The 24053-nt window shown below is 41.7% G+C and overlaps 1 protein-coding gene across 1 annotated transcript in view; it reads right to left on the minus strand.

Moving 5' to 3' along the window:
• The window catches only part of tnfsf10l (TNF superfamily member 10, like), a 76004-nt gene that overhangs the window by 35664 nt on the left and 16287 nt on the right, over positions 1–24053 (minus strand). Inside the window, exon 2 of the mRNA XM_071333300.1 lies at positions 12366–12515. Within this exon, the coding sequence (XP_071189401.1) occupies positions 12366–12515 (150 nt within the window). The remainder of the gene's footprint in view (positions 1–12365; positions 12516–24053) is intronic.

Genomic DNA, 24053 nt, shown 5'->3' on the forward strand with positions numbered 1-24053 from the left:
CAGAGTGTGTGTGTGTGTGTGTGTGTGTGTGTGTGTGTGTGTCTGTATTGAAGCAGAGAAGTAAGGAAATGAGGGGGATGCAGAAATAATCAGATACCACAGATGGGGAATGCCTGTGGTGGTGTCTGTGTTAAGGTAGTGTGTGGTACAGACTATGACTCATCATTAAACTCACTGACTCAGTAGAAATCAAGGTAATCTGAACCAAAAGCAGACCTATGTGACCCAGGGTCCATATGTATCAAGCACCCGATTAGGACTGCTGATCTAGGATATGGTACTGCCTGTCCATGTAATGATATTCATTGTGATCTAAAAGGCAAAACTGATCTCCGATACAGATGGCCCGAGATCTATGTGACTCATTGTACTACCAGAGATGGCTGATTTAGGTTGTGTTGATCTATGATGGTCAGACTCTGTGAATGGTGCCCCATATTTTAGGGGCAAGGGAGCTCAACAGAGTGTGTAGTTACGTGTGTATGTGTGGCTTTTGACTGTGTGTGCGCACGTGTTCACATGTACATGTTACGTGGGTGTTGAAAACCCCATTAAATGGAAGACACCATATTGCTTTATGAAGGGACCCTAAACATGACAAAGACAGAACTAAATCCAAACACTTTAACCCAATGCTGTCAAACCCAATACTCTCCTCACAGTAAATTTGCGATCTGATTTTTAACACCCACAGTGTTAAATGTAACACTTTCTTAGAAATGATATGTGACCATTTCATACAGTGATAAACCAACACCCCAAGAGTCTTGGGTACATAATACAATGGGTGTTACACATTTCAAATCATTGGAGCTGATGCTGTTACACTTTCTCAGTGTTACTGAATCAAAAAATGTGGTGTAACAGTAACTCTTTTTTGGGGTGTTGTTTTAACACTGTAGGGTGTAAATTTGCATTTATTTCCTAGGGTGCCTTTAGAGTGAATTTTAGAGGTACCAGTTCCACCCATGACTATGTTTGCTAGTGACAGAGACATGATTGTTGCATTCGATGGCTTTCAACCTAAGTGCCTAAGTGAATATTTTATCATAAATATTTTATTATTTATGACAATACATTTTTCTTTATTTTTTTACAATACTATACTTTGACAACCTAGCTTTACCCTAACACAGTTGTTTGAAACTTCTGGTTTGCAGGCCACATCAGCAAGTCACATTATACTGGCTGACAAAGTGTTATATAATTCCTATTGGAATCCAGCCAGAGTTAGGATAGCCAACAATTGGAACTTTAATCACCCGCAACTGCAGTTAGAATGACTGCCAAGGTAGGAAATATTTATAAATAAGACTACCTAATAGGCTTGGGCAGTATCCAGATTGTCATACCTACATACCAACCTTGTGCCATACCAGGATATGCTGTAATACTGGCACTGAACACAAGGGGCTCTGTTTTCGAACCCCACTGATAGCATCAAATCAAATCAAATTTTATTTGTCACATACACATGGTTAGCAGATGTTAATGCGAGTGTAGCGAAATGCTTGTGCTTCTAGTTCCGACAATGCTGTAATAACCAACAACTAATCTAACCTAACAATTCCACAACTACTACCTTATACACACAAGTGTAAAGGGATAAAGAATGCTATCCTTCGGATTACAGAGTAACAAATACATGTAACATCCCATAAAGAATGCTAACTAAATGCTAACGAGCGCATTGCAAACATTTTGTACAGTTTATGACCTAAACTATACAAGTATACAAGTAATTCAAAAATGCTACACAGTTTGCTGCACGCATAAATAAAAATTAGCCAGCAAGGCTCCTGATCCAGGAGCGGATTCTTTGCTGTTATCAAGCGAATGCTTAATTTTGGAAGACGCTAACCCTTAGCTAGAAAGCTAACTAGCTACTAAATTAGCAAACCAAATGCACAACTGCAAAGCATTTAGTACATTTTAGACAGTTAACTTAATAGCTATAAAATATCTTTATGGCAAACATTTAGTTGTGAATTCCATACTGTAATTAGATCACCTGGCGCATGCTGCACAATAATGAGTGACTCAGAAGGCTCCGGTCTCTCGCCTTTGTGTGCTTGTAAACAAACACCACGTGACTGGGGACTACTTTAAGCTTCATAATAACGTGACCGGTGAAATGAAGAACGCAATGTTCTTTATCTCCTAACGTATTGCGCAACTTGACTGCAGGTATTTACTTAAAAGTACTACAAATATTCAAATGTATTTAAAAAAACTTCAAAGTAATCGTTTCAATGGTATTGAAAAACCATCTGTGACTTTTTCCAAATACCCCGGTATACTGTATATACTTTCGTAATAGTTTCTGAATGCACTGTATATATTTACACTCCGGACTCTGACTTTGCTGGTCCTAACATTTCCATATGTCTTAATTCCATTCTTTTACTTAGATATTTGTGTGTGCTGTTGTGTAATGTTAGATATTTCTGCACGAGCTAGAAAAACAAGCATTTCACTACACCAGCAGTAACATCTGCAAAATACAAAGCACGTGAATGCAACCAATAACAGTTGATTTATGTGATAATGAGGTCCCTCTCATTTCTTTTCCAAAATCAAAGAGTTAACGTAAATTAACTCAACACAGTCGAGTTAGTGGTGATTCAAATAACACTTAATTTATTCACTGCAGGTGGTGTCGATTTCAATCCCACTAGTGGAAACCCCACTAGAATCAACACTCAGATACAACACTCAAAACACGTTTCACCCTAACACTTAGATTTAACACCCGTAAATTTGCTGTGCTCTCACACAGAATGGAATGTATGTAGAGAACCTTCATGCTGACAGCCAGTGGAATGTTCCCTGAACACCAGTGTTCTTCAAATAAATAGTGGATTGGTCTGAGTCAGCCAATCTGCACCTTGTATTTGGCTCGTCAGTTGTACAATGTATAATTTAGAACTATTTACCGCTTCATGTCACACAAACACACACACTTTCTCAGACCAATCCACTATGTATTTGTAGAACACAGGTGTGAATCTACATGATTATTTACAGTCCTTCGACTTGGCCGCACAATAGAACTCTGGCGTGATAGAATTCAAAAATATATATATTTTTTTTTACAGGTGATGACAAAGGCATAAAATGAATGCTAAGCATCAGGTCTGGAGGAAACCTGGCACCATCCCTACGGTGAAGCATGGTGGTGGCAGCATCATGCTGTGGGGATATTTTCAACGGCAGGGACTGGGAGACTAGTCAGGATCAAGGGAAAGATGAACGGAGAAAAGTACAGAGAGATCCTTGATGAAATCCTGCTCCAGAGCGCTCAGGACATCGGAAGGTGAACCTTTGCCCTAGTCTAACAGTACAACTACCCTGAGCACACAGCCAAGACAACGCAGGAGTGGCTTCGGGACAAGTCTCTGAATATCCTTGAGTCACCCAGCCAAAGCCCGGACTTGAACCCGATCGAACATCTCTGGAGACCTGAAATTATCTGTGAAGCGACACTCCCCATCCAGCCTGACAGAGCTTAAGAGGATCTGCAGAGAAGAATGGGAGAAACTCCCCAAATACAGGTGTGCCAAGCTTGTAGCGTCATACCCAAGAAAACTCGAGGCTCTAATCGCTGCCAAAGGTGGGGGGGGGTTCAAACATTTCTAAACCTGTTTTTGCTTTGTCATTATGGGGTATTGTGTGTAGATTGAGAAAACACATTTTAGATTCATTTTAGAACAAGTCTGTAAACTAACAAAATGTGGAAAAAGTCAAGGGGTCTGAATACCTTCCAAATGCACTGTACCAAGGTATATTGCTTTTAAATATGGAATGTCCTCTTATCTAACCATTCTATTCGCTGTGCTAACTATTGGGATGTCCATTCACAAAGTAGTACATGATCTATTATAAACTGGGTGATTCGAGCCCTGAATGATGATTGGGTATGAAAATATATTACTTTGTACTCTTCTAATGGCAATAAGGCACCTCAGGGGTTTGTGGTATACAGTATGGTCAATATACCACAGCTAAGGGCTGTATCCAGGTACTCAGCGTTGCGTCGTGATTAAGAACAGCCCTTAGCCGTGGTATATTGGCCATATACCACAACCCCTTGGGCCTTATTGCTTAAATATCTACTGTAGGGATAGGGGACATTAAACATCTGTAGGGATAGGGGGCATAGCCTATATCTGTGAGGTCTTACCTTGTATGAGAGATGTATGCATTGATGCCCTTGGCCAGTTTGATACAGGGCCCCATCTAGGGAATAGGGTGCGTCTGTGTTCGTCTTAACTTAGAGATGTACAGTACCAGTCAAAAGTGTGGACATACCTACTCATCCAATGGTTTTCTTTATTTGTACAATTTTCTACATTGTAGTCAAAACTATGAAATAACACATATGGAATCATGTAGTAACTCAGAAAAGTGTTAAACAAATGAAAATATATTTGAGATTCTTCAAAGTAGACACCCTTTGCCTTTATGACAGCTTTGCACACTCTTGGCATTCTCTCAACCAGCTTCATGAGGTAGTTACCTGGAATGCATTTCAATTAACCCTTGTGTGTTGTTCGGGTCTGTGGGACCAATTTTCAATGTTTACTAAAGTAAAACGTTTTTTCAACCTGAGACGCATTGGCCTTGGCTAATTTTCTGTGAATAACATGTAAAATAACACATCGTCATTCAGTGCACACTGTGCACCCCCCTACATATTTACATTACATATGTGGTGTTCGGGTCCACTGGACGGAAATAAAAGTTATGAAACTGTGGAAAAGTGTGTGTGTGTAGGTTAAAACAAGTAAAAATGAAACAAAAAGGTTTTCTGTGTGCCTTCACTCTGTCTTCCTCCTCTCTGGGCCTGCTGTTTCAACATAGCACCAAGAACCTGTCTCACTCCCTGCCTGTCTGCCTGTCTCCCGCTTCTCGCACTCTTTACCCTTTGTAGTGTGTGAAATTACACAAATGTCTTTGGGGAACCTGCACACTTATTACAATACATTATTTCGATACATTGTAAAAAATTCTGCATTTCCCACACTCTACCCCAGCCAGGTGCAAATTGGGGGAGGGACACAACAAATAAATACTTTGCATGTGTGGGTCCTTACCACAATCAATCGGTATGGCAAAAATAATCTCTGCTCAGAGGGCCTGAGAAATATTTTTGCAAAGAGAGAAGCTTGTGTGGAAGGAGCGTCTCCCACTTTGGAAGATGAAGAATTTTCAGAATATGAGGACCATGTCTCTGTCAATTCGGAGTCTGACAGTGAGTTGGAAGAAGAGGATGAGATTGACCCTCAGCCAACCCCAGGACCTCCCCGTCAGCAGCGAGCCCCAGGACCAGCCTCATTTACATGCACACTTTGGGGTTCAAATCAAATAAAACTTTATTTGTCACATGCGCCGAATACAACAGGTGTAGACCATACAGTAAAATGCTTACTTAACCAACAATTCAGTTTTAAGAAAATCCCTAAAAAAAGTAAGAGATAACAAATAATTAAAGAGCAGCAGTAAATAACATTAGTGGGGCTATATACAGGGGGTACCGGTACAGAGTCAATGTGTCAATGTGCAGGGGGCACCGGTGTCAAAGTAATTGAGGTAATTATGTACATGTAGGTAGAGTTATTAAAGTGACTATGCATAGATAATAACAGAGAGCAGTAGCGTAAAAGGGGGGGCAATGCAAATACTCTGGGCAACCATTTGATTATAATCTTCACCCGGCACAGCCAGAAGAGGACTGGCCACCCCTCTTAGCCTGGTTCCTCTCTAGGTTTCTTCCTAGGTTTTGGCCTTTCTAAAGAGTTTTTCCTAGCCACCGTGCTTCTACACCTGCATTGCTTGCTGTTTAGGGTTTTAGGCTGGGTTTCTGTACAGCACTTTGATATATCAGCTGATGTAAGAAGGGCTATATAAATAAATTCTATTTGATTTGATTAGCTGTTCAGGAGTCATATGGCTTGAGGGTAGAAGCTATGCCGAAGCCTCTTGGACCTAGACTTTGGCGCTCCGGTACCGCTTGCCGTGCAGTAGCAGAGAGAACAGTCTATGACTAGGGTGGCTGGAGTCTTTGACAATTTGTAGGGCCTTACTCTGTCACCGCCTGGTATAGAGGTCCTGGATGGAAGGAAGCTTGGCCCCAGTGATGTACTGGGCCGAACGCAGTACCCTCTGTAGTGCCTCGCGGTCGGAGGCCGAGCAGTTGCCATACCAGGCAGTGATGCAACCCGTCAGGATGCTCTCGATGGTTCAGCTGTAAAACCTTTAGAAGATCTGACGACCCATGCCAAATCTTTTCAGTCTCCTGAAGAGGAATAGATTTTGCCGTGCCCTCTTCACGACTAACTTTGTGTGCTTGGACCATGTTAGTTTGTTGGTGATGTGGACGCCAAAAAACTTGAAGCTCTCAACCTGCTCCATTACAGCCCTGTCGATGAGAATGTGGCATGCTCGGTTCTCCTTTTCCTGAAGTCCACAATCAACTCCTTTGTCTTGATCATGTTGAGGGAGAGGTTGTTGTCCTGGCACCACACTGTCAGATCTCTGTCCTCCTCCCTATAGGCTGTCTCGTCATTGTCGGTCATCAGGCCTACCACTGTTGTGTCATCGGCAAACTGAATGATGGTGTTGGAGTCGTGCAGTTATGAGTGAACAGGGAATACAGGAGGGGACTGAGCACGCACCCCTGAGGGGCCCCTGTGTTGAGGATCAGCGTGGCGGATGTGTTGTTACCTACCCTGAGCACCTGGGGGTGGCCTGTCAGGAAGTCCATGATTCAGTTGCAGAGGGAGATGTTTAGTCACAGGGTCCTTAGCTTAGTGATGAGCTTTGAAGGCGCTATGGTGTTGAACGCTGAACTGTAGTCAATGAACAGCATTCTCACATAGGTGTTCCTTTTCTCCGGGTGGGAAAGGGCAGTGTGGAGTGCAATAGAGATTGCATCATCTGTTGATCTGTTGGGGCGGTATGCAAATTGTAGTGGGTCTATGGTTTCTGGGATAATGGTGTTGATGTGAGCCTTTCAAAAAAATTCAGGGCTGCAGATGTGAGTGCTACGGGTCGGTAGTCATTTAGGGAGTTTACCTTGGTGTTCTTGGGCACAGGAACTATGGTGGTCTGCTTGAAACATGTTGGTATTACAGACTCAGATAGGGAGAGTTTGAAGATGTAAGTGAAGACACTTGCCAGTTGGTCAGCACATGCTCGGAGTACACATCCTGGTAATCCGTTTGGCCCAGTGGCCTTGTGAATGTTGTCCAGTTTAAAGGTCTTACATCGGCTGCGAAAAGCCGATGTAACAGTCATCCGGAGCAGCTGATGCTCTCATGCATGTTTTAGTGTTACTTGCCTCGAAGCGAGAATATAAGTTATTTAGCTCGTCTGGTAGGCACGTGTTACTGAGCAGCTCTCGGCGCTGCTTCCATTTGTAATCTGTAACAGTTTGCAAGCCCTGCCACATCCGACGAGCGTCGGAGCCAGTGTAGTACGATTCCATCTAAGTCCTGTATTGGCGCTTTTCCTGTTTGATGGTTCGTTGGAGGGCATAGCAGGATTTCTTATAAGTTTCCGGGTTAGAGTCCTGCTCCTTGAAAGCGGCAGCTTTACCCTTTAGCTCAGTGTGAATGTTGCCTGCTGACGACGTCCTCGATGTACTTATTAATGAAGCCAGTTACTGATGTGGTGTACTCCTCAATACCATCGGAAGAATCCCGGAACATATTCCAGTCTGTGCTAGCAAAACAGTCCTGTAGTTTAGCGTCTGCTTCATCTGACCACTTGTTTTATATACAGAGTCACTGGTGCTTCCTGCTTTCATTTTTGTTTGTAAGCAGGAATCAGGAGAATAGAGTTATGGTCAGATTTGCCAAATGGAGGGCGAGGGAGAGCTTTGTACGCATCTCTGTGTGTGGAATAAAGGTGGTCTAGAATTGTTTTCCCTCTGGTTGTACATTTAACATGCTGATAGAAATGAGGTAAAACTGATTTAAGTTTCCCTGCATTAAAGTCCCCGGCCACTAGATGCGCCGCCTCTGGATGAGCGTTATCCTGTTTGCTTGTGGCTGGAATACAGCTCATTGAGTGCGGTTTTAGTGCCTGGCTCGGTCTGTGGTGGTATGTAGACAGCAAGAAAAATACAGATGAAAACTCTAGGTAGATAGTGTGGCGTACAACTTATCATGAGATACTCTACCTCAGGTGAGCAAAACCTTGAGACTTCCTTAGATATCGTGCACCAGCAATTGTTTACAAATATGCATAGGCCCCGCCCCGTGTCTTACCAGAGGCTGCTGTTCTGTCTTGCCGATAGTGTATAACCCACCAGTGTTATGTTCTTAATGTCTTCGTTCAGACATGACTCTGTGAGACATAAGATATTACAGTTTTAAATGTCCCGTCGGTAAGATATACGTGCTTTCAGTTTGTCACATTTATTTTCCAGCGATTGAACATTAGCGAGCAGAACGGAAGGCAAGGGCAGATTAGCAAATCGTCACCTGATCCTCACAAGGCATCCTGATATCTTTCCGCAAATCCGATGTTTCCTTTTCCGGCGAATTACGGAGATCTGGGCGGGAGTCCGTAGTACAGTTGAAGTCTGACGTTTACATACACCTTAGCCAAATACATTTAAAAACTCAGTTTTTCACAATTCCTGACATGTAATCATAGTTAACATTCCCGGTCTTAAGTCAGTTAGGATCACCACTTAATTTTAAGAATGTGTAATGCCAGAATAATAGTAGAAAGAATTATTTATTTCAGCTTTTATTTCTTTCATCACATTCCCAGTGGGTCAGACGTTTACATACACTCAATTAGTATTTGATAGCTTTGCCTTTAAATTGTTTAACTTGGGTCAAATGTGTCAGGTAGCCTTCCACAAGCTTCCCACAATAAGTTGGATGAATTTTGTCCCATTCCTCCTGACAGAGCTGGTGTAACTGAGTCAGGTTTGTAGGCCTCCTTGCTCGCACACGCTTTTTCAGTTCTGCCCACACATTTTCTATAGGATTGAGGTCAGGGCTTTGTGGTGGCCACTCCAATACCTTGACTTTGTTGTCCTTAAGCCATTTTGCCACAACTTTGCTTGCACGTATGCTTGGGGTCATTGTCCATTTGGAAGACCCATTTGCGACCAAGCTTTAACTTCCTGACTGATGTCTTGAGATGTTGCTTCAATATATCCACATCATTTTCCTACCTCATGATGCCATCTATTTCGTGAAGTGCACCAGTCCCTCCTGCAGCAAAGCACCCCCACAACATGATGCTTCCACCCCCGTGCTTCACGGTTGGGATGGTGTTCTTCGGCTTGCAAGCCTCCCCCTTTTTCCTCCAAAACATAACAATGGTCATTATGGCCAAACAGTTCTATTTTTGTTTCATCAGACCAGAGGACATTTCTCCAAAAAGTATGATCTTTGTCTCCATGTGCTGTTGCAAACCGTAGTCTGGCTTTTTATGGCGGTTATGGAGCAGTGGCTTCTTCCTTGCTGAGCGGCCTTTCAGGTTATGTCAATATAGGACTTGTTTTACTATGGATATAGATACTTTTGTACCCGTTTCCTCCAGCATCTTCACAAGGTCCTTTGCTGTTGTTCTGGGATTTATTTGCACTTTTCACACCAAAGTACATTCTTCTGTAGGAGACAGAACGCGCCTTCTTCCTGAGCGGTATGACGGCTGCGTGGTCCCATGGTGTTTATACTTGGGTACTATTGTTTGTACAGATGAACGTGGTACCTTCAGGCATTTGGAAATTGCTCCAAGGATGAATCAGACTTGTGGAGGTCTACACATTTTTTTTGAGGTCTTGGCTTATTTCTTTAGATTTTCCCATGATGTCAAGCAAAGAGGCAGTGAGTTTGAAGGAAGGCCTTGAAATACATCCACAGGTACACCTCCAATTGACTCAAATTATGTAAATTAGCCTATCAGAAGCTTCTAAAGCCATGACATAATTTTCTGGAATTTTCCAAGCTGTTTAAAGGCACAGTCAACTTAATGTATGTAAACTTCTGACCCACTGGAATTGTGATACAGTGAATTATAAGTGAAATAATCTGTCTGTAAACAATTAGCCAAAACTATAGTTTGTTAAGAAATTGGTGGAGTGGTTGAAAAACGAGTTTTAATGACTCCAACCTAAGTGTATGTTAACTTCCGACTTCAACTGTATGTATATCCCTCGCGTCCTACTCATTGAAGAACTCTGTCTAATTTGAGGTGAGTAATCCCAGTTCTGATGTCGAGAAGCTCTTTCGGTCATAAGAGACGGTAGCACAACATTATGTACAAAACAAACTAATTAATTTAAATAGCAAGGTTGGTTAAGAGCCGATAAGACAGCAGCCCTTCCCTCTGGCGCCATCTTGTATTCTTATCCTTGCTGGTGTTTTCAGATCCAATGGGAAATCCACAGATTCCCTGTGGGATGCAGCAACTGGCAGAGAACTTTTCCGTGCAACAATGTCTCTGGAAAACCTCCACATTATTTCCAGGATTATCCGATTCGATAACCGAGACACCAGACCAGCTTGGCGGCAGAGAGGCAAGCTAGCTGCAATCAGGTCAGTGTGGGAAAAGTGGGTGGACCGCCTTCCCCTGTTTTACAACCTTAGGCCCAACGTTACTGTTGAAGAGCAGCTTATGCCATTTAGTGGCCGCTGCCCCTTCAGGCAGAACATACCGTCTAAACCCGCAAAATATGGAATCAAGATCTCGGCTGCCTGTGATGCTGCTTCATCATATGCGTGGAACTTGCAAGTGTATACGGGGAAGCCAGATGGAGAAGCCCCTGAGAAGAACCAAGGGATGCCGGTAGTTCTGGACATGACACAGGGACTTTGTGGCCACAACATCACATGCGATAACTGTTTTACTTCGCACATGACTAGATAAACGATTGTTTACTGTATGTAATTGCTTCGAATGCGCAGTAAAAAGTTGATAGAGATGGAAATCGCGAGGCAAACGTTATCCTAAATGTTTCGTTTTAGGCTACAAAAATGGATTTTATCAAAGAAAACGGCACTTTGTTTGATCACTGGGACCCTCGGGAAGAGAAATAAGAGCAAGATATCAGAATGTAAGTCATAATTTTACCTTCAGAAGTGAATTTGTCAAACGTGTCATGGCGGAAAATGGTTGTTGTTGTTGATCGCTCTTCTCAAAGAAAAGCATGGCATTTGTTCTCTGTAATAGCTATTTTAAATCGGAAAACGTAGTTTGATTACCAAGATTCTAAGCTTTTGAAGCATGTAAGACACTTGCATTTTGAAGAATGTTTCATGTTACGACGTTGTATATAAGTTAGTCATTATGAAATTTCACCGGATACTGTACCGATGTCGGGCTTGCAGCCTGAAGAAGTTAAAACCCCAATAATGTTGTGGGTCCATCAGACACGCGAACATTGGGTAATTAACAAAAACCTGGAAAACACACAAGAGTTAAGCAGGTGTGCCTTGATAAAAGTTAATTTGTGGAATTTCTTTCCTTCTTAATGCGTATGAGCCAATCAGTTGTGTTGTGACAAGGTAGGGGTGGTATACAGAAGATAGCCCTATTTGGTAAAAGACCAAGTCCATATTAGGGCAAGAACAGCTCAAATAAGCAAAGTCATAAAGGTCAGTCAATGCGGGAAATTCCAATAACTTTGAACGTTTCTTCAAGTGCAGTCACAAAAACCATTCAAGCGCTATGGTGAAATTGGCTCTCATGAGGACCGCCACAGGAAAGGAAGACCCGGAGTTACCTCTGCTGCAGAGAATAAGTTCATTAGACTTACCAGCCTCAGAAATTGCAGCCCAAATAAATGCTTCACAAAATTCAAGTAACAGACATCAACATCAACTGTTCAGAGGAGACAACGTGAATCAGGCCTTCATGGTCGATTTGCTGCAAAGAAACCACTAATAAAAGGACCAATAAGAAGAGACTTGCTTGGGCCAAGAAATACGAGCAATGGACATTAGACCAGTGGAAATATGTCCTTTGGTCTGATGAGTCCAAATTTAACAGTTGTGTCTTTGTGAGAAGCAGAGTAGATGAACGGACTATCTCTGCATGTGTGGTTCCCACCATGAAGCATGGAGGAGGAGGTGTGATGGTGTGGGGGTGCTTAACTGGTGACACTCTGTGATTTATTTAGAATTCAGGGCAAACTATAGTTTTAATGTCTTCACTATTATTCTACAATGTAGAAAATAGTAAAAAATAAATAAAAATACTTGAATGAGTAGGTGTGTCCAAACTTTGACAGGTACTGTAGGTCTTGATGACCTTGGCCAGTTTGATGCAGGGTCCTATTGTAGTGCACTATCTAGGGAATAGGTTGCCATTGAGCACTACATTTGTTTTCTTCTTACCTTAGAGATGTAGGCCTTGATGCCCTCGGCCAGTTTGATGCAAGGCTCTCCAAACAGCTGAGCCAGGTTCTCTGGGATGTCTTGGTCTTTATCCAGAGCATTTAACAGACTGAGACACTTCAGCTCCTCTGTTACACCCTGGCTACGCACCTAAAGGGAGGAGAGAATAGAAAAAATTGAGTTACGAGAGATAGTATAAGTGTTATAAGCGTACGTAGCAGTAACAAAGCATTCAGCAGACTGATACACTTCAACTGCTCTGTAATGCCCTGGCAGGAAAAAAAGAGTGTATTTAACCTTTATTTAACTAGGCAAGTCAGTTAAGAACAAATTCTTATTTACAAGGATGGCCTTGGAACAGTGGGTCGTTGCCTTGTTCAGAGGCAGAACTACAGATTTTGACCTTGTCAGCTCGGGGATTCGATCCAGCAACCTTTCGGTTACTGGCCCAACGCTCTAACCACTAGGCTACGTGCCTCCGCAAAATCACCCGACCTCAAGTCCGTGAATCAGGACTTCATGGTCGAATTGCTGCAAAGAAACCACTACTATAGGACACCAATAATAAGAAGAGACTTGCTATTTTAGGAGAGGTAGTGTAAGTGTTATAAGTGTGACATATGGCATTCATAGGCACTTTGAATGTCACAATCAATGAGCGATTCTGTCGATGATGGCAGACCAACAACAAGATGAGAACAAGATTGTAACAAAGGATCGGTCATTTTATGAATGTTAGTGCTTTCATTGTGTCTGGAATGTGTTGTCCTTAATAACAGTTTCAATGACATTCACAGACTGCTTAACTAGCGGTTTGATTCTCCTGGAATGAACTCGAACATACACCCAGATCCCCAGATATCTAATGGGCCAATAAACCAACCACTCCTCCAGGGCACACAGGAAATACAAAAATGTCTCTCTTTTCTTGCTCTCTTTTTGTCTTTCTCTCCATCTGAGACTCTGAGTTAATTTCTGTATTACGTTTGAGTCTGTGTGTAATTTGTATGTAATTGAGTGTGTGTGTAATTTGTGGCCAGGGGTATGGAACCGTTCAGCATCACGGTTGGGGGGGTTGTACTATTGACTCTTTAACAAGGCCCAACAGGGGTATGACTGCGGGGTATGACTGCGGTGTGTGTGCATGCGAGCATACAGTATATATGTGTGTATGTGGGTGATTGTGTGGGGGGGTTGCTTTCTTCACATTCTCTCAGACCTATTGTTGACGTTTGAATGGTTCTCTATCCTCCTAATAAAACGGTAGTGAGGGAGGAGACATAGGAGTGATTCCTCACGAAACCCAGTCAACAAAAAAAAGATCTATGGATTATATTTCATGAAAAATCCCCAAATCATGATTGACATATATACTGTATCTAAATGCATGTTGTTGACATATATACTGTATCTAAATGCATAATTGGGAAATAATTGATAAACGTTGGCATATTTATGACATTTTGGCCTTCCCAGGACTCCATAATGTTTCATCTGTTTTGATTTCAAGAAAACTTTTTTTTACATGAATTTGACGCGTACCAAAACAGGGTGTGATCATTCTACAGTGGTCCCTGCAGCGTACACTCAAACCCCAGTGACTAGAATGTATTAAGAACGTTCAGCTTCAATTGACGCAACAGTCAGCGTTTGAGCTGGCAACAGTGTTTTTTTACAAACATTTTGCACAAACAGTCCTTACAAATGTGACCACTTTATTTGTGGATGCAAATAGAAGTGGCGACAGCATAACACAATCATCCAAACCGGAAAATGTAGGCCACATTAGTCCTAGCATTAACTGAGGAAAGATTGACCTAAACACAAGCAGTCATATTCAACTAACTCTCGGCTGACAGAAATCATAATTTCAATTAGACAATAGAAATTACGGGTGAGTTTACCATTGATGGAAATAATTTCATAAAACTCTTTCCAAAAATCGAAAGTAACCCGATGGGTATTTTGTGGACACCGCCATGTTTCATTTTTCTGGTCAACCAAAGATAAAAAATGAGACTAGATGAGTTTGATCTGTTTGCGGTATGCATGTTGAAGGGGGTGTGTCGTCTACCATCACTCACTTCCCGTCATTCACTTCCGGAAGTTTACTCGAAAGATGAGTGAACCATCCCTCACCTCATTTTGTTATAACATCTTTGGTTTGACAGATGTTTACGTGACAACCAGAATGCATTGTATAATGTCAACAAACATGGCGCCCCACATACCTGGCATATACAGTGGGGAGAACAAGTATTTGATACACTGCCGATTTTGCAGGTTTTCCTACTTACAAAGCATGTAGAGGTCTGTCATTTTTATCATAGGTACACTTCAACTGTGAGAGACGGAATCTAAAACAAAAATCCAGAAAATCACATTGTATGATTTTTAAGTAATTAATTTGCATTTTATTGCATGACATAAGTATTTGATCACCTACCAACCAGTAAGAATTCCGGCTCTCACAGACCTGTTAGTTTTTCTTTAAGAAGCCCTCCTGTTCTCCACTCATTACCTGTATTAACTGCACCTGTTTGAACTCGTTACCTGTATAAAAGACACCTGTCCACACACTCAATCAAACAGACTCCAACCTCTCCACAATGGCCAAGACCAGAGAGCTGTGTAAGGACATCAGGGATAAATTGTAGACCTGTACAAGGCTGGGATGGGCTACAGGACAATAGCCAAGCAGCTTGGTGAGAAGGCAACAACTGTTGGCACAATTATTAGAAAATGGAAGAAGTTCAAGATGACGGTCAATCACCCTCGGTCTGGGGCTCCATGCAAGATCTCACCTCGTGGGGCATCAATGATCATGAGGAATGTGAGGGATCAGCCCAGAACTACACGGCAGGACCTGGTCAATGACCTGAAGAGAGCTGGGACCACAGTCTCAAAGAAAACCATTAGTAACACACTACGCCGTCATGGATTAAAATCCTGCAGCGCACGCAAGGTCCCCCTGCTCAAGCCAGCGCATGTCCAGGCCCGTCTGAAGTTTGCCAATGACCATCTGGATGATCCAGAGGAGGAATGGGAGAAGGTCATGTGGTCTGCTGAGACAAAAATAGAGCTTTTTGCTCTAAACTCCACTCGCCGTGTTTGGAGGAATAGAAGGATGAGTACAACCCCAAGAACACCATCCCAACCGTGAAGCATGGAGGTGGAAACATCATTCTTTGGGGATGCTTTTCTGCAAAGGGGACAGGACAACTGCACCGTATTGAGGGGAGGATGGATGGGGCCATGTATCGCGAGATCTTGACCAACAACCTCCTTCCCTCAGTAAGAGCATTGAAGATGGGTCGTGGCTGGGTCTTCCAGCATGACAACGACCCGAAACACACAGCCAGGGCAACTAAGGAGTGGCTCCGTAAGAAGCATCTCAAGGTCCTGGAGTGGCCTAGCCAGTCTCCAGACCTGAACCCAATAGAAAATCTTTGGAGGGAGCCGAAAGTCCGTATTGCCCAGCGACAGCCCCGAAACCTGAAGGATCTGGAGAAGGTCTGTATGGAGGAGTGGGCCAAAATCCCTGCTGCAGTGTGTGCAAACCTGGTCAAGAACTACAGGAAACGTATGATCTCTGTAATTGCAAACTAAGGTTTCTGTACCAAATATTCAGTTCTGCTTTTCTGATGTATCAAATACTTATGTCATGCAATAAAATGCAAATTAATTACTTAAAAATCATACAATGTGATTTTCTGGATTTTTGTTTTAGATTCCGTCTCTCACAGTTGAAGTGTACCTATGATAAAAATTACAGACCTCTACATGCTTTGTAAGTAGGAAAACCTGCAAAATAGTCAGTGTATCAAATACTTGTTCTCCCCACTGTAGATTAGCATTAGCTCATCATAATCAGTACAACCTTCAAAAAAGTATTTTACACACATCATATGTGTCCATTACAATCTATGCATGAATAGGAATGCATGATTTGTCACCAGAACTTGAAAACGTAAATACATTATGAAAACAGTAAATACAGTTGAAGCCGGAAGTTTACATACACTTAGGTTGAAGTCATTAAAACTCGTTTTTCAACCACTCCACAAATGTCTTGTTAACAAACTATAGTTTTGGCAAGTTGGTTAGGACATCTACTTTGTGCATGACAATTAATTTTTCCAACAATTGTTTACGGACAGATTATTTCACTTATAATTCACGGTATCACAATTCCAGTGGGTCAGAAGTTTACATAAACTAAGTTGACTGTGCCTTTAAACAGCTTGGAAAATTATGTCATGGCTTTAGAAGCTTCTGATAGGCTAATTTACATAATTTGAGTAATTTGGAGGTGTACCTGTGGATGTATTTCAAGGCCTACCTTCAAACTCAGTGCCTCTTTGCTTGACATCATGGGAAAATCAAAAGAAATCAGCCAAGACCTCAACAAAAAAATTGTAGACCTCCACAAGTCTGGTTCATCCTTGGGAGCAATTTCCAAATGCCTGGAGGTACCACGTTCATCTGTACAAACAATAGTACACAAGTATAAACACCATGGAACCACACAGCCGTCATACCGCTCAGGAAGGAGGCGCGTTCTGTCTCCTAGAGATGAACATACTTTGGTGTGAAAAGTGCAAATCAATCCCAGAACAACAGCAAAGGACCTTGTGAAGATGCTGGAGGAAACAGGTACAAAAGTATCTATATCCACAGTAAAACAAGTCCTATATTGACATAACCTGAAAGGCCGCTCAGCAAGGAAGAAGCCACTGCTCCAAAAATCGCCATAAAAAAAGCCAGACTACGGTTTGCAACTGCACACGGGGACAAAGATCATACTTTTTGGAGAAATGTCCTCTGGTCTGATGAAACAATAATAGAACTGTTTGGCCATAATGACCATTGTTATGTTTTGGAGGAAAAAGGGGGAGGCTTGCAAGCCAAAGAACACCATCCCAACCGTGAGGCACGGGGCTGGAATCATCATGTTGTGGTGGTGCTTTGCGGCAGGAGGGACTGGTGCACTTCACAAAATAGATGGCATCATGAGTTAGGAAAATTATGTGGATATATTGAAGCAACATCTCAAGACATCAGTCAAATGGGTCTTCCAAATGGACAATGACCCCAAGCATACTTGCAGGCAAAGTTGTGGCAAAATGGCTTAAAACTTCTTAAGTGTAGGGGGCAGTATTTTCGTTTTTGGCTAAAAAACGTACCCATTTGAAACTGCCTATTTCTCAGCCCCCGAAACTAGAAAATGCATATAATTGTCAGATTAGGATAGAAAACACTCTAAAGTTTCCAAAACTGTCAACATTTTGTCTGTGAGTTTAACAGAACTGATATTGCAGGCTAAAACCTGAGGAAAATCCAATCAGGAAGTGCCTCTGTTTTTGAAACCTCTCTGTTCTTATGCATCCCTATTACCCATTTAAAGGGATATCAACCAGATTCCTTTTTCTATGGCTTCCCTAAGGTGTCAACAGCCTTTAGACATAGTTTCAGGCTTTTATTTTGAGAAATGAGCGAGAACGATCACATTGCATAAGTGGATAGGTGGGGTCTCTCAGAGTGAGTTGTGCGCAACAGAGAAAGGCGGCCATTGTTACTCCCGGTCCTAGTGAAAAACCAACACTCCCGGTTGATATATTATCGAATAGATATTTGAAAAACAACCTGAGGATTGATTATAAAAAACATTTAACATGTTTCTGTGGACATTATGGATATTATCTGGAATTTTTGTCTGCGTTGTCGTGAACACTTTTTCCTGTGGATTCCTGGGCATAACGCATGAAACGAACGGAGGTATTTGGATATAAAAATATCTTTATGGAACAAAAGGAACATTTGTTGTCTAACTGGGAGTCTCGTGAGTGAAAACATCCGAAGATCATCAAAGGTAAACGATTCATTTGATTGCTTTTCTGATTTTCGTGACCAAGTTACCTGATGCTAAGTGTACTTAATGTTTTGTCGAGCGATCGATAAACTTACACAAACGCTTGTATTGCTTTCGCTGTAAAGCATAATTTCAAAATCTGAGACGACAGGTGGATTAACAAAAGGCTAAGCTGTGTTTTGCAATATTGCACTTGTGATTTCATGAATATGAATATTTTCTAGTAATATTATTTGACTGTGGCGCTATGCTATTCAGCGTTTTTGATGACAATTATCCCGGATCCGGGATGGGTGGTTCAGAAAGGTTAACAAAGTCAAGGTATTGGAGTGGCCACCACAAAGCCCTGACCTCAATCCTGTAGAAAATGTGTGGGCAGAACTGAAAAAGCGTGTGCGAGCAAGGAGGCCTACAAACCTGACTCAGTTACCCCAGCTCTGTCAGGAGGAATGGGACAAAATTCATCCAACTTATTGTGGGAGCTTCAAACAAATTGTTCACAACAGTGACATGGGCTACATCTATTTGAAATAATGAGGAGGCAAAACATATCTAAATTCAAACTGTTGTTAGAAAATAAAACTTGTTGTAAAATAATTTCAAATTGACAAGTTTAAATATAGCCTGTAGATAATTTGCAGGCAGCGTGTGTCTTGGTTTGAGGGCAGGGTGGGTTAACATTCATGTTGCGTAACAATCACATTTTGGAACAGTTGAGTGCATTCTGACATCACGTTGGAGATATTTGGAACTCACACGTGAAAAGGTTAATTTATGAATATTGAAATATATAAACATAAATATAGAAAATATACCATTTGGATTTGGCAAAATTATCAATATATTGTTTAACATAATATACTCTACGGGCATATCAATGTTCCCGAGTGGGATCTCTGCTAGTTTTAAAGTTATGGCCCATTTTATAAACAGAAATTGGTATATTAGGCAATGTATCCAATCACAGCCCTCCTTTTACTTGCATCATTGCACATTCTGTAAATCACCAGCAGACGGCGGCCATTTTGAATCCATTTTCACATTCACTCTGTTGGTAATGCTTACTTAAAAGTTTCATATGACACAAATGTTTGCTATGTAGCACTTACAGACTAAACACTATGGAGTCTTAAGAGGCCCGGGTAAGGCCAAAATGTCATAAATATGCCAACTTTGATAAATTATTTCTCAATTATGCTTTTAGATACAAATGTCAAATATATGTCAACAATGCTTTCTCCAATGGACTATTCTATGGATTACATTTTGTGAAAATCCTCAAAATCATGGTCTTATTTGTCTGTGTTTCATGAGGAATCACTAGTATGAAACAAGATTCTGGCACATTCTACTTACGGGAAGTGTCTGGGTTCTCCAAAACAGTGGCTGGCTGCGCCTCAATCCAATATAGCCAGACATGGGGTGCATCTCCATACTCTTGACAGTAGCATCCTCTCATCTCCTTTTCTTAGTCTAAAACGTTGTTAAAGTGCATGACTAATTTGTAAAAATACAAGAGCGATTGCTTTTTAAAATATTTTCACCGTATTGCTGTGTTTTCAGATGAGTGCTAATGTAGAAGAGGAGACGAGGAAAATAAGGAAAAGGACGCCACGTTAGGGTGCATCTCAAAAGTCTATGTCTGGCTGGACTGCTGACTTTGCATTGTCTTTGTGATATCAGTGAGAGTTGATGTTTCGTGCATGAGTGTGCATGGCATGAAAGAGAAAAAGTAAAAGTGGGCTATTGGTGTCTTTGTAGGCCATGGCCAAATTATTTGTTATTAAGGGGTATTAGTTTTGACAGGGCTAGTTAGGGAGTGGCTGGATTGGTGTGTGTGTGTGTGTGTGTGTGTGTGTGTGTGTGTGTGTGTGTGTGTGTGTGTGTGTGTGTGTGTGTGTGTGAATCCAAACCTCATTATTATAATAGAGATAATATCTACTTGAGGGCACTGAAGAGATAATGGAATAATTAAAAAGTCTTAAAGTACAGTTATTTTAACAGATGTTTACAGCAGGGAAGTGGAGACTGCAGTGTGTGCAAGTGTGTGTGTGTAATCCTTCCCTCCCATTAGAAAAAACCCTATTACAGGATTAATATGTCATTAACTCTTCCCATAGCCAGGTGGAGGGGTCAGAGAGGACAGGAACACACACAAATCGACAAAGCCCCACAGATCTCAGGAACGCCATCAAGGAAGTGGGGAACAATGTAGCAGTGTTACCTCCGGAGTCCCGGACACCAAGCACCGGCCATGGCCCAGGGAGTGTGTGTGTGTGTGTGTGTGTGTGTGTGTGTGTGTGTGTGTGTGTGTGTGTGTGTGTGTGTGTGTTCACAACGCAGGATTTTACCAAGTCTTATTAAAGGTGATTATGGAAGAGAAGCCAGCCATGTAACTCAAATCCGGGCCCAGAGACCTGGAGTGTGTGTGCGTGAGGGAGTGTGTCTGTGTGTGTCATGCATGTGTCTATGTTTAAACGCTTCTGTACATTAGATTTTGTAAGTGTGTAAGTGTGTTTCACTACTCCCTACACTGTTAGTACAAGAGCGCAAAGGAGGAAAAGGAGGTAGGAAAAAGAGGAGTGTAGGAGTTCAGCCATGTTCAGCCATCATCAACTAGATTGAGCCTCAGACTGATTCTTTTCTTGAGCTTATGGTCAGGTGGCTGGAACATAATTACAAATAATTTGTAGACTGCAAATTGAGCGCAAGAAGCCCAAACACACATATTTGACTAAAACATAATCATTTCAAACCTGATGATGGCCCATGTTAACTCCAGGAAACTGTTGAGCGTTGCAGTTCTTGACACACTCAAACCGGTGCGCCGGGCACCTACTAACATACTCTGTTCAAAAGGCACTTAAATATTTCGTCTTGTCCATTCACTCTGAATGGCACACACACAATCCATGTCTCAATTTTCTGAAGGCTTATAAATCATTCTTTAAATCTCTCTCCTCCTCTTCATCTACACTGACTGAAGTGAATTTAAGAACTTACAATAAGGGATCATAGCTTTCACCTGGATTCACCTGATCAGTCTATGTTATGGAAAGAATTGTACACTCAGTTTATATCTCTCTATTACGATTGGGAATACTTCCAAAATTAAAACCACTCGGAGCTGATTTGCTGGCATTTTTACAGTCATTTATGTCCAACGATAAAAAAAAAGATATACACTACCATTCAAAAGTTTGGGGTCACTTAGAAATGTCCTTGTTTTAAAAGAAAAGCACATTTTTTGCCCATTAAAAAAACATAAAATTGATCAGAAATACAGTGTAGACATTGTTAATGTTGTAATCGACTATTGTAGCTGGATACGGCTGATTCTTTTAAATGGAATATCTACATAGGCGTAGAGGCCCATTATCAGCAACCATCACTGCTGTGTTCCAATGGCACGTTGTGTTAGCTAATCCAAGTTTATAATTTTAAAAGGCTAATTGATCATTACAAAACCCTTTTGCAATCGAAAACTGTCGTCCTGATTAAAGAAGCAATAAAACTGGCCTATGTATGGAATAGGGTGCCATTTGGGACACAGTCATTGTATAAATCAGAAACAGAATGGTAACCAACCAGCCAAGAGTAATTTTTTCTCTCCCTCCCTGTCTCCTCCCTCCATTCCCCTGGTCCCCTTCTCATGTCCTTGAGAACATTGTTCTTGTTCTTTTAAACACATGCTGTAATGATTAGCTACGATAACACAATGAAGCACACACACACATTAAGTAGAACAGGTGATTACATATTTTCATTCACTTAAAACCAGGGTTAATTTAAAGCTGCAATTTGTAACTTTTTGGGCGACTTGACCAAATTCACATAGAAATGTGAGTTACAGATCTGTCATTCTCATTTAAAGCAAGTCTAGGAAGCGGCAGATCTGTTCTATGTGTGTTACTTCAATGATTCCCTTGCTGATCTCACGGTCAGTTTGGCGTTGCCACAAATGTTAAGGTTAGCAGTTATGGTAATATATTCCTACATCAGAACAACATGGGGCTTCAGTTCAGCCAACTAACAGACAGAACCCGCTGCTTCCTGGGTTCTGTCCCAGGGTTCCACTTCCATCTATGACTCATCGCATTCTACTGTGTCCAAAATCGCTCATGCATCCAATTGGCTACCGCCTCCAAACGCCTAGCGCGTCCAAGACGCTAACGTTGTCTCTAACCTCTGACCTCTCATCTGAACCTCCTGCTAAGGAACACAAGAGCTAGGATAATTTTCATAGAACAGCCTGAAGCCACTGGATTCTTTGTCATGGAGGAGTGAGAGGGAAAATATGTTTTAGGGAGATGAGGCAATAGGGGGTAAAGAGAGATTGGGAAGTTTTAAAAAATAGGGAAGAGGTGTGGGAGGGGTTAGGGAAAGGGGAGAAGACAGAAGGGAGTGAGAGCAGAGAGAGAAGGAAGAGGCGATAAAGAGGTTAGGAAAGAGGGTAGAGTACAGCGGAGAGGGGAGTAGAAGGGATAGAATACAGAAAGGAGAACGAAGAAGGGGGAAAAGGAGGGTAAAGAGAAATAGAGGCCTCGAGTCGGGAGAGAGAGAAGAAGAATGCGAGAGAGGAGAAAAAGAGGGGAATGTTCTTCCAGTAGCTTGAATTAATAGCTCGAGAAATGAGAGTTGACTGTGGGACAGGAGGGTCCAATTTCTACATTTATTTTGCTTTGGAGTGTGTCAATCTCAAGGTCAAATCAAATTAAAGGTTCTCTCTCTCTCTCTCTCTCTCTCAATTTTCACTCGCTTTATTGGCATGACGTAACAATGTACATATTGCCAAAGCTTATTTTGGATATTTTCAATATAAAAATAAGAATCAAAATTGTCAATGGGACAACAGTAACAACAATAACCAAGGGTCAAAATAACCATACAGTAGAGTACATGTGCAGGTTGATTGGTCTGTCAGACACTGTCCCTCAACTTATGGCAGGCAGCAATGTAGTGCGCTGCCAACCCACAGCTCTCTGCGTCTTCCCCCAACAGGACGGGTAGCCTATCCTCATCAGAGAGGTCTTTGAAACCTTGAATTCACAATTCCTGACATTTAATCAATCAATTCCTGACATTTAATGGAAAAGTGTTTTCTCATATGATCTTTATTTAGTATTTGTCAAGAGCTACAGTTGTTTTCCCCCTATTGTAAATGTCTTTCAAGTGAATGGAGTGTGTGTGTGTGTTCACAACGCAGGATTGTGGGAAAGGGGATTCGCTAGTCTAGGAAGCCAAGTACAAATTGGGAAGATTAGTGTGTGTGTGTATATATATATATATATATATATATATATATATATATTAGTGTGTGTGTATCCGTCTGCCAGCCCGTCAGTCCGACCGACCTACCTACTGACAGACCGACCCACTCACTGTCTCACATGCAGTGTTACGCATCCCAAATGGTACTCTACTCCCTACGAAGCACACTACTTTTGACCAAGGGGCCATAGGGTGTGCGTGTGTGTTTCCATCTCTGTATATTTGTAGTACACGCTGACATAATCTATAGCAGTGACACTATCCTCTCTTCTTCCCGCTCATTTGTTGACTGATTTTGACCTATTGCTCTCTCTATAACGCACAAAAACTGTATATAAAAAGGTTTGCGTTATGCAAGTCAGTTGCACAACACTCATTGGCAGGAGAGAATGAATTGAGAGAGAGAAGAAAGAGAGAGGGGTGAGAGAGAGCGAGAAGGAGCGGAAAGATGGGTAGAGAGAGAGAGAGAAATAGGAAATAAGTGAGAAGGAAAGAGAGAAACAAAGAGATAGTGTGTGTACTTTGGCAGAAGAGAATGTGTGTGA

The sequence above is a fragment of the Salvelinus alpinus genome, chromosome 11 (genome assembly GCF_045679555.1).
Source record: "Salvelinus alpinus chromosome 11, SLU_Salpinus.1, whole genome shotgun sequence".
In the NCBI taxonomy this organism is placed as follows: Eukaryota; Metazoa; Chordata; class Actinopteri; order Salmoniformes; family Salmonidae; genus Salvelinus; species Salvelinus alpinus.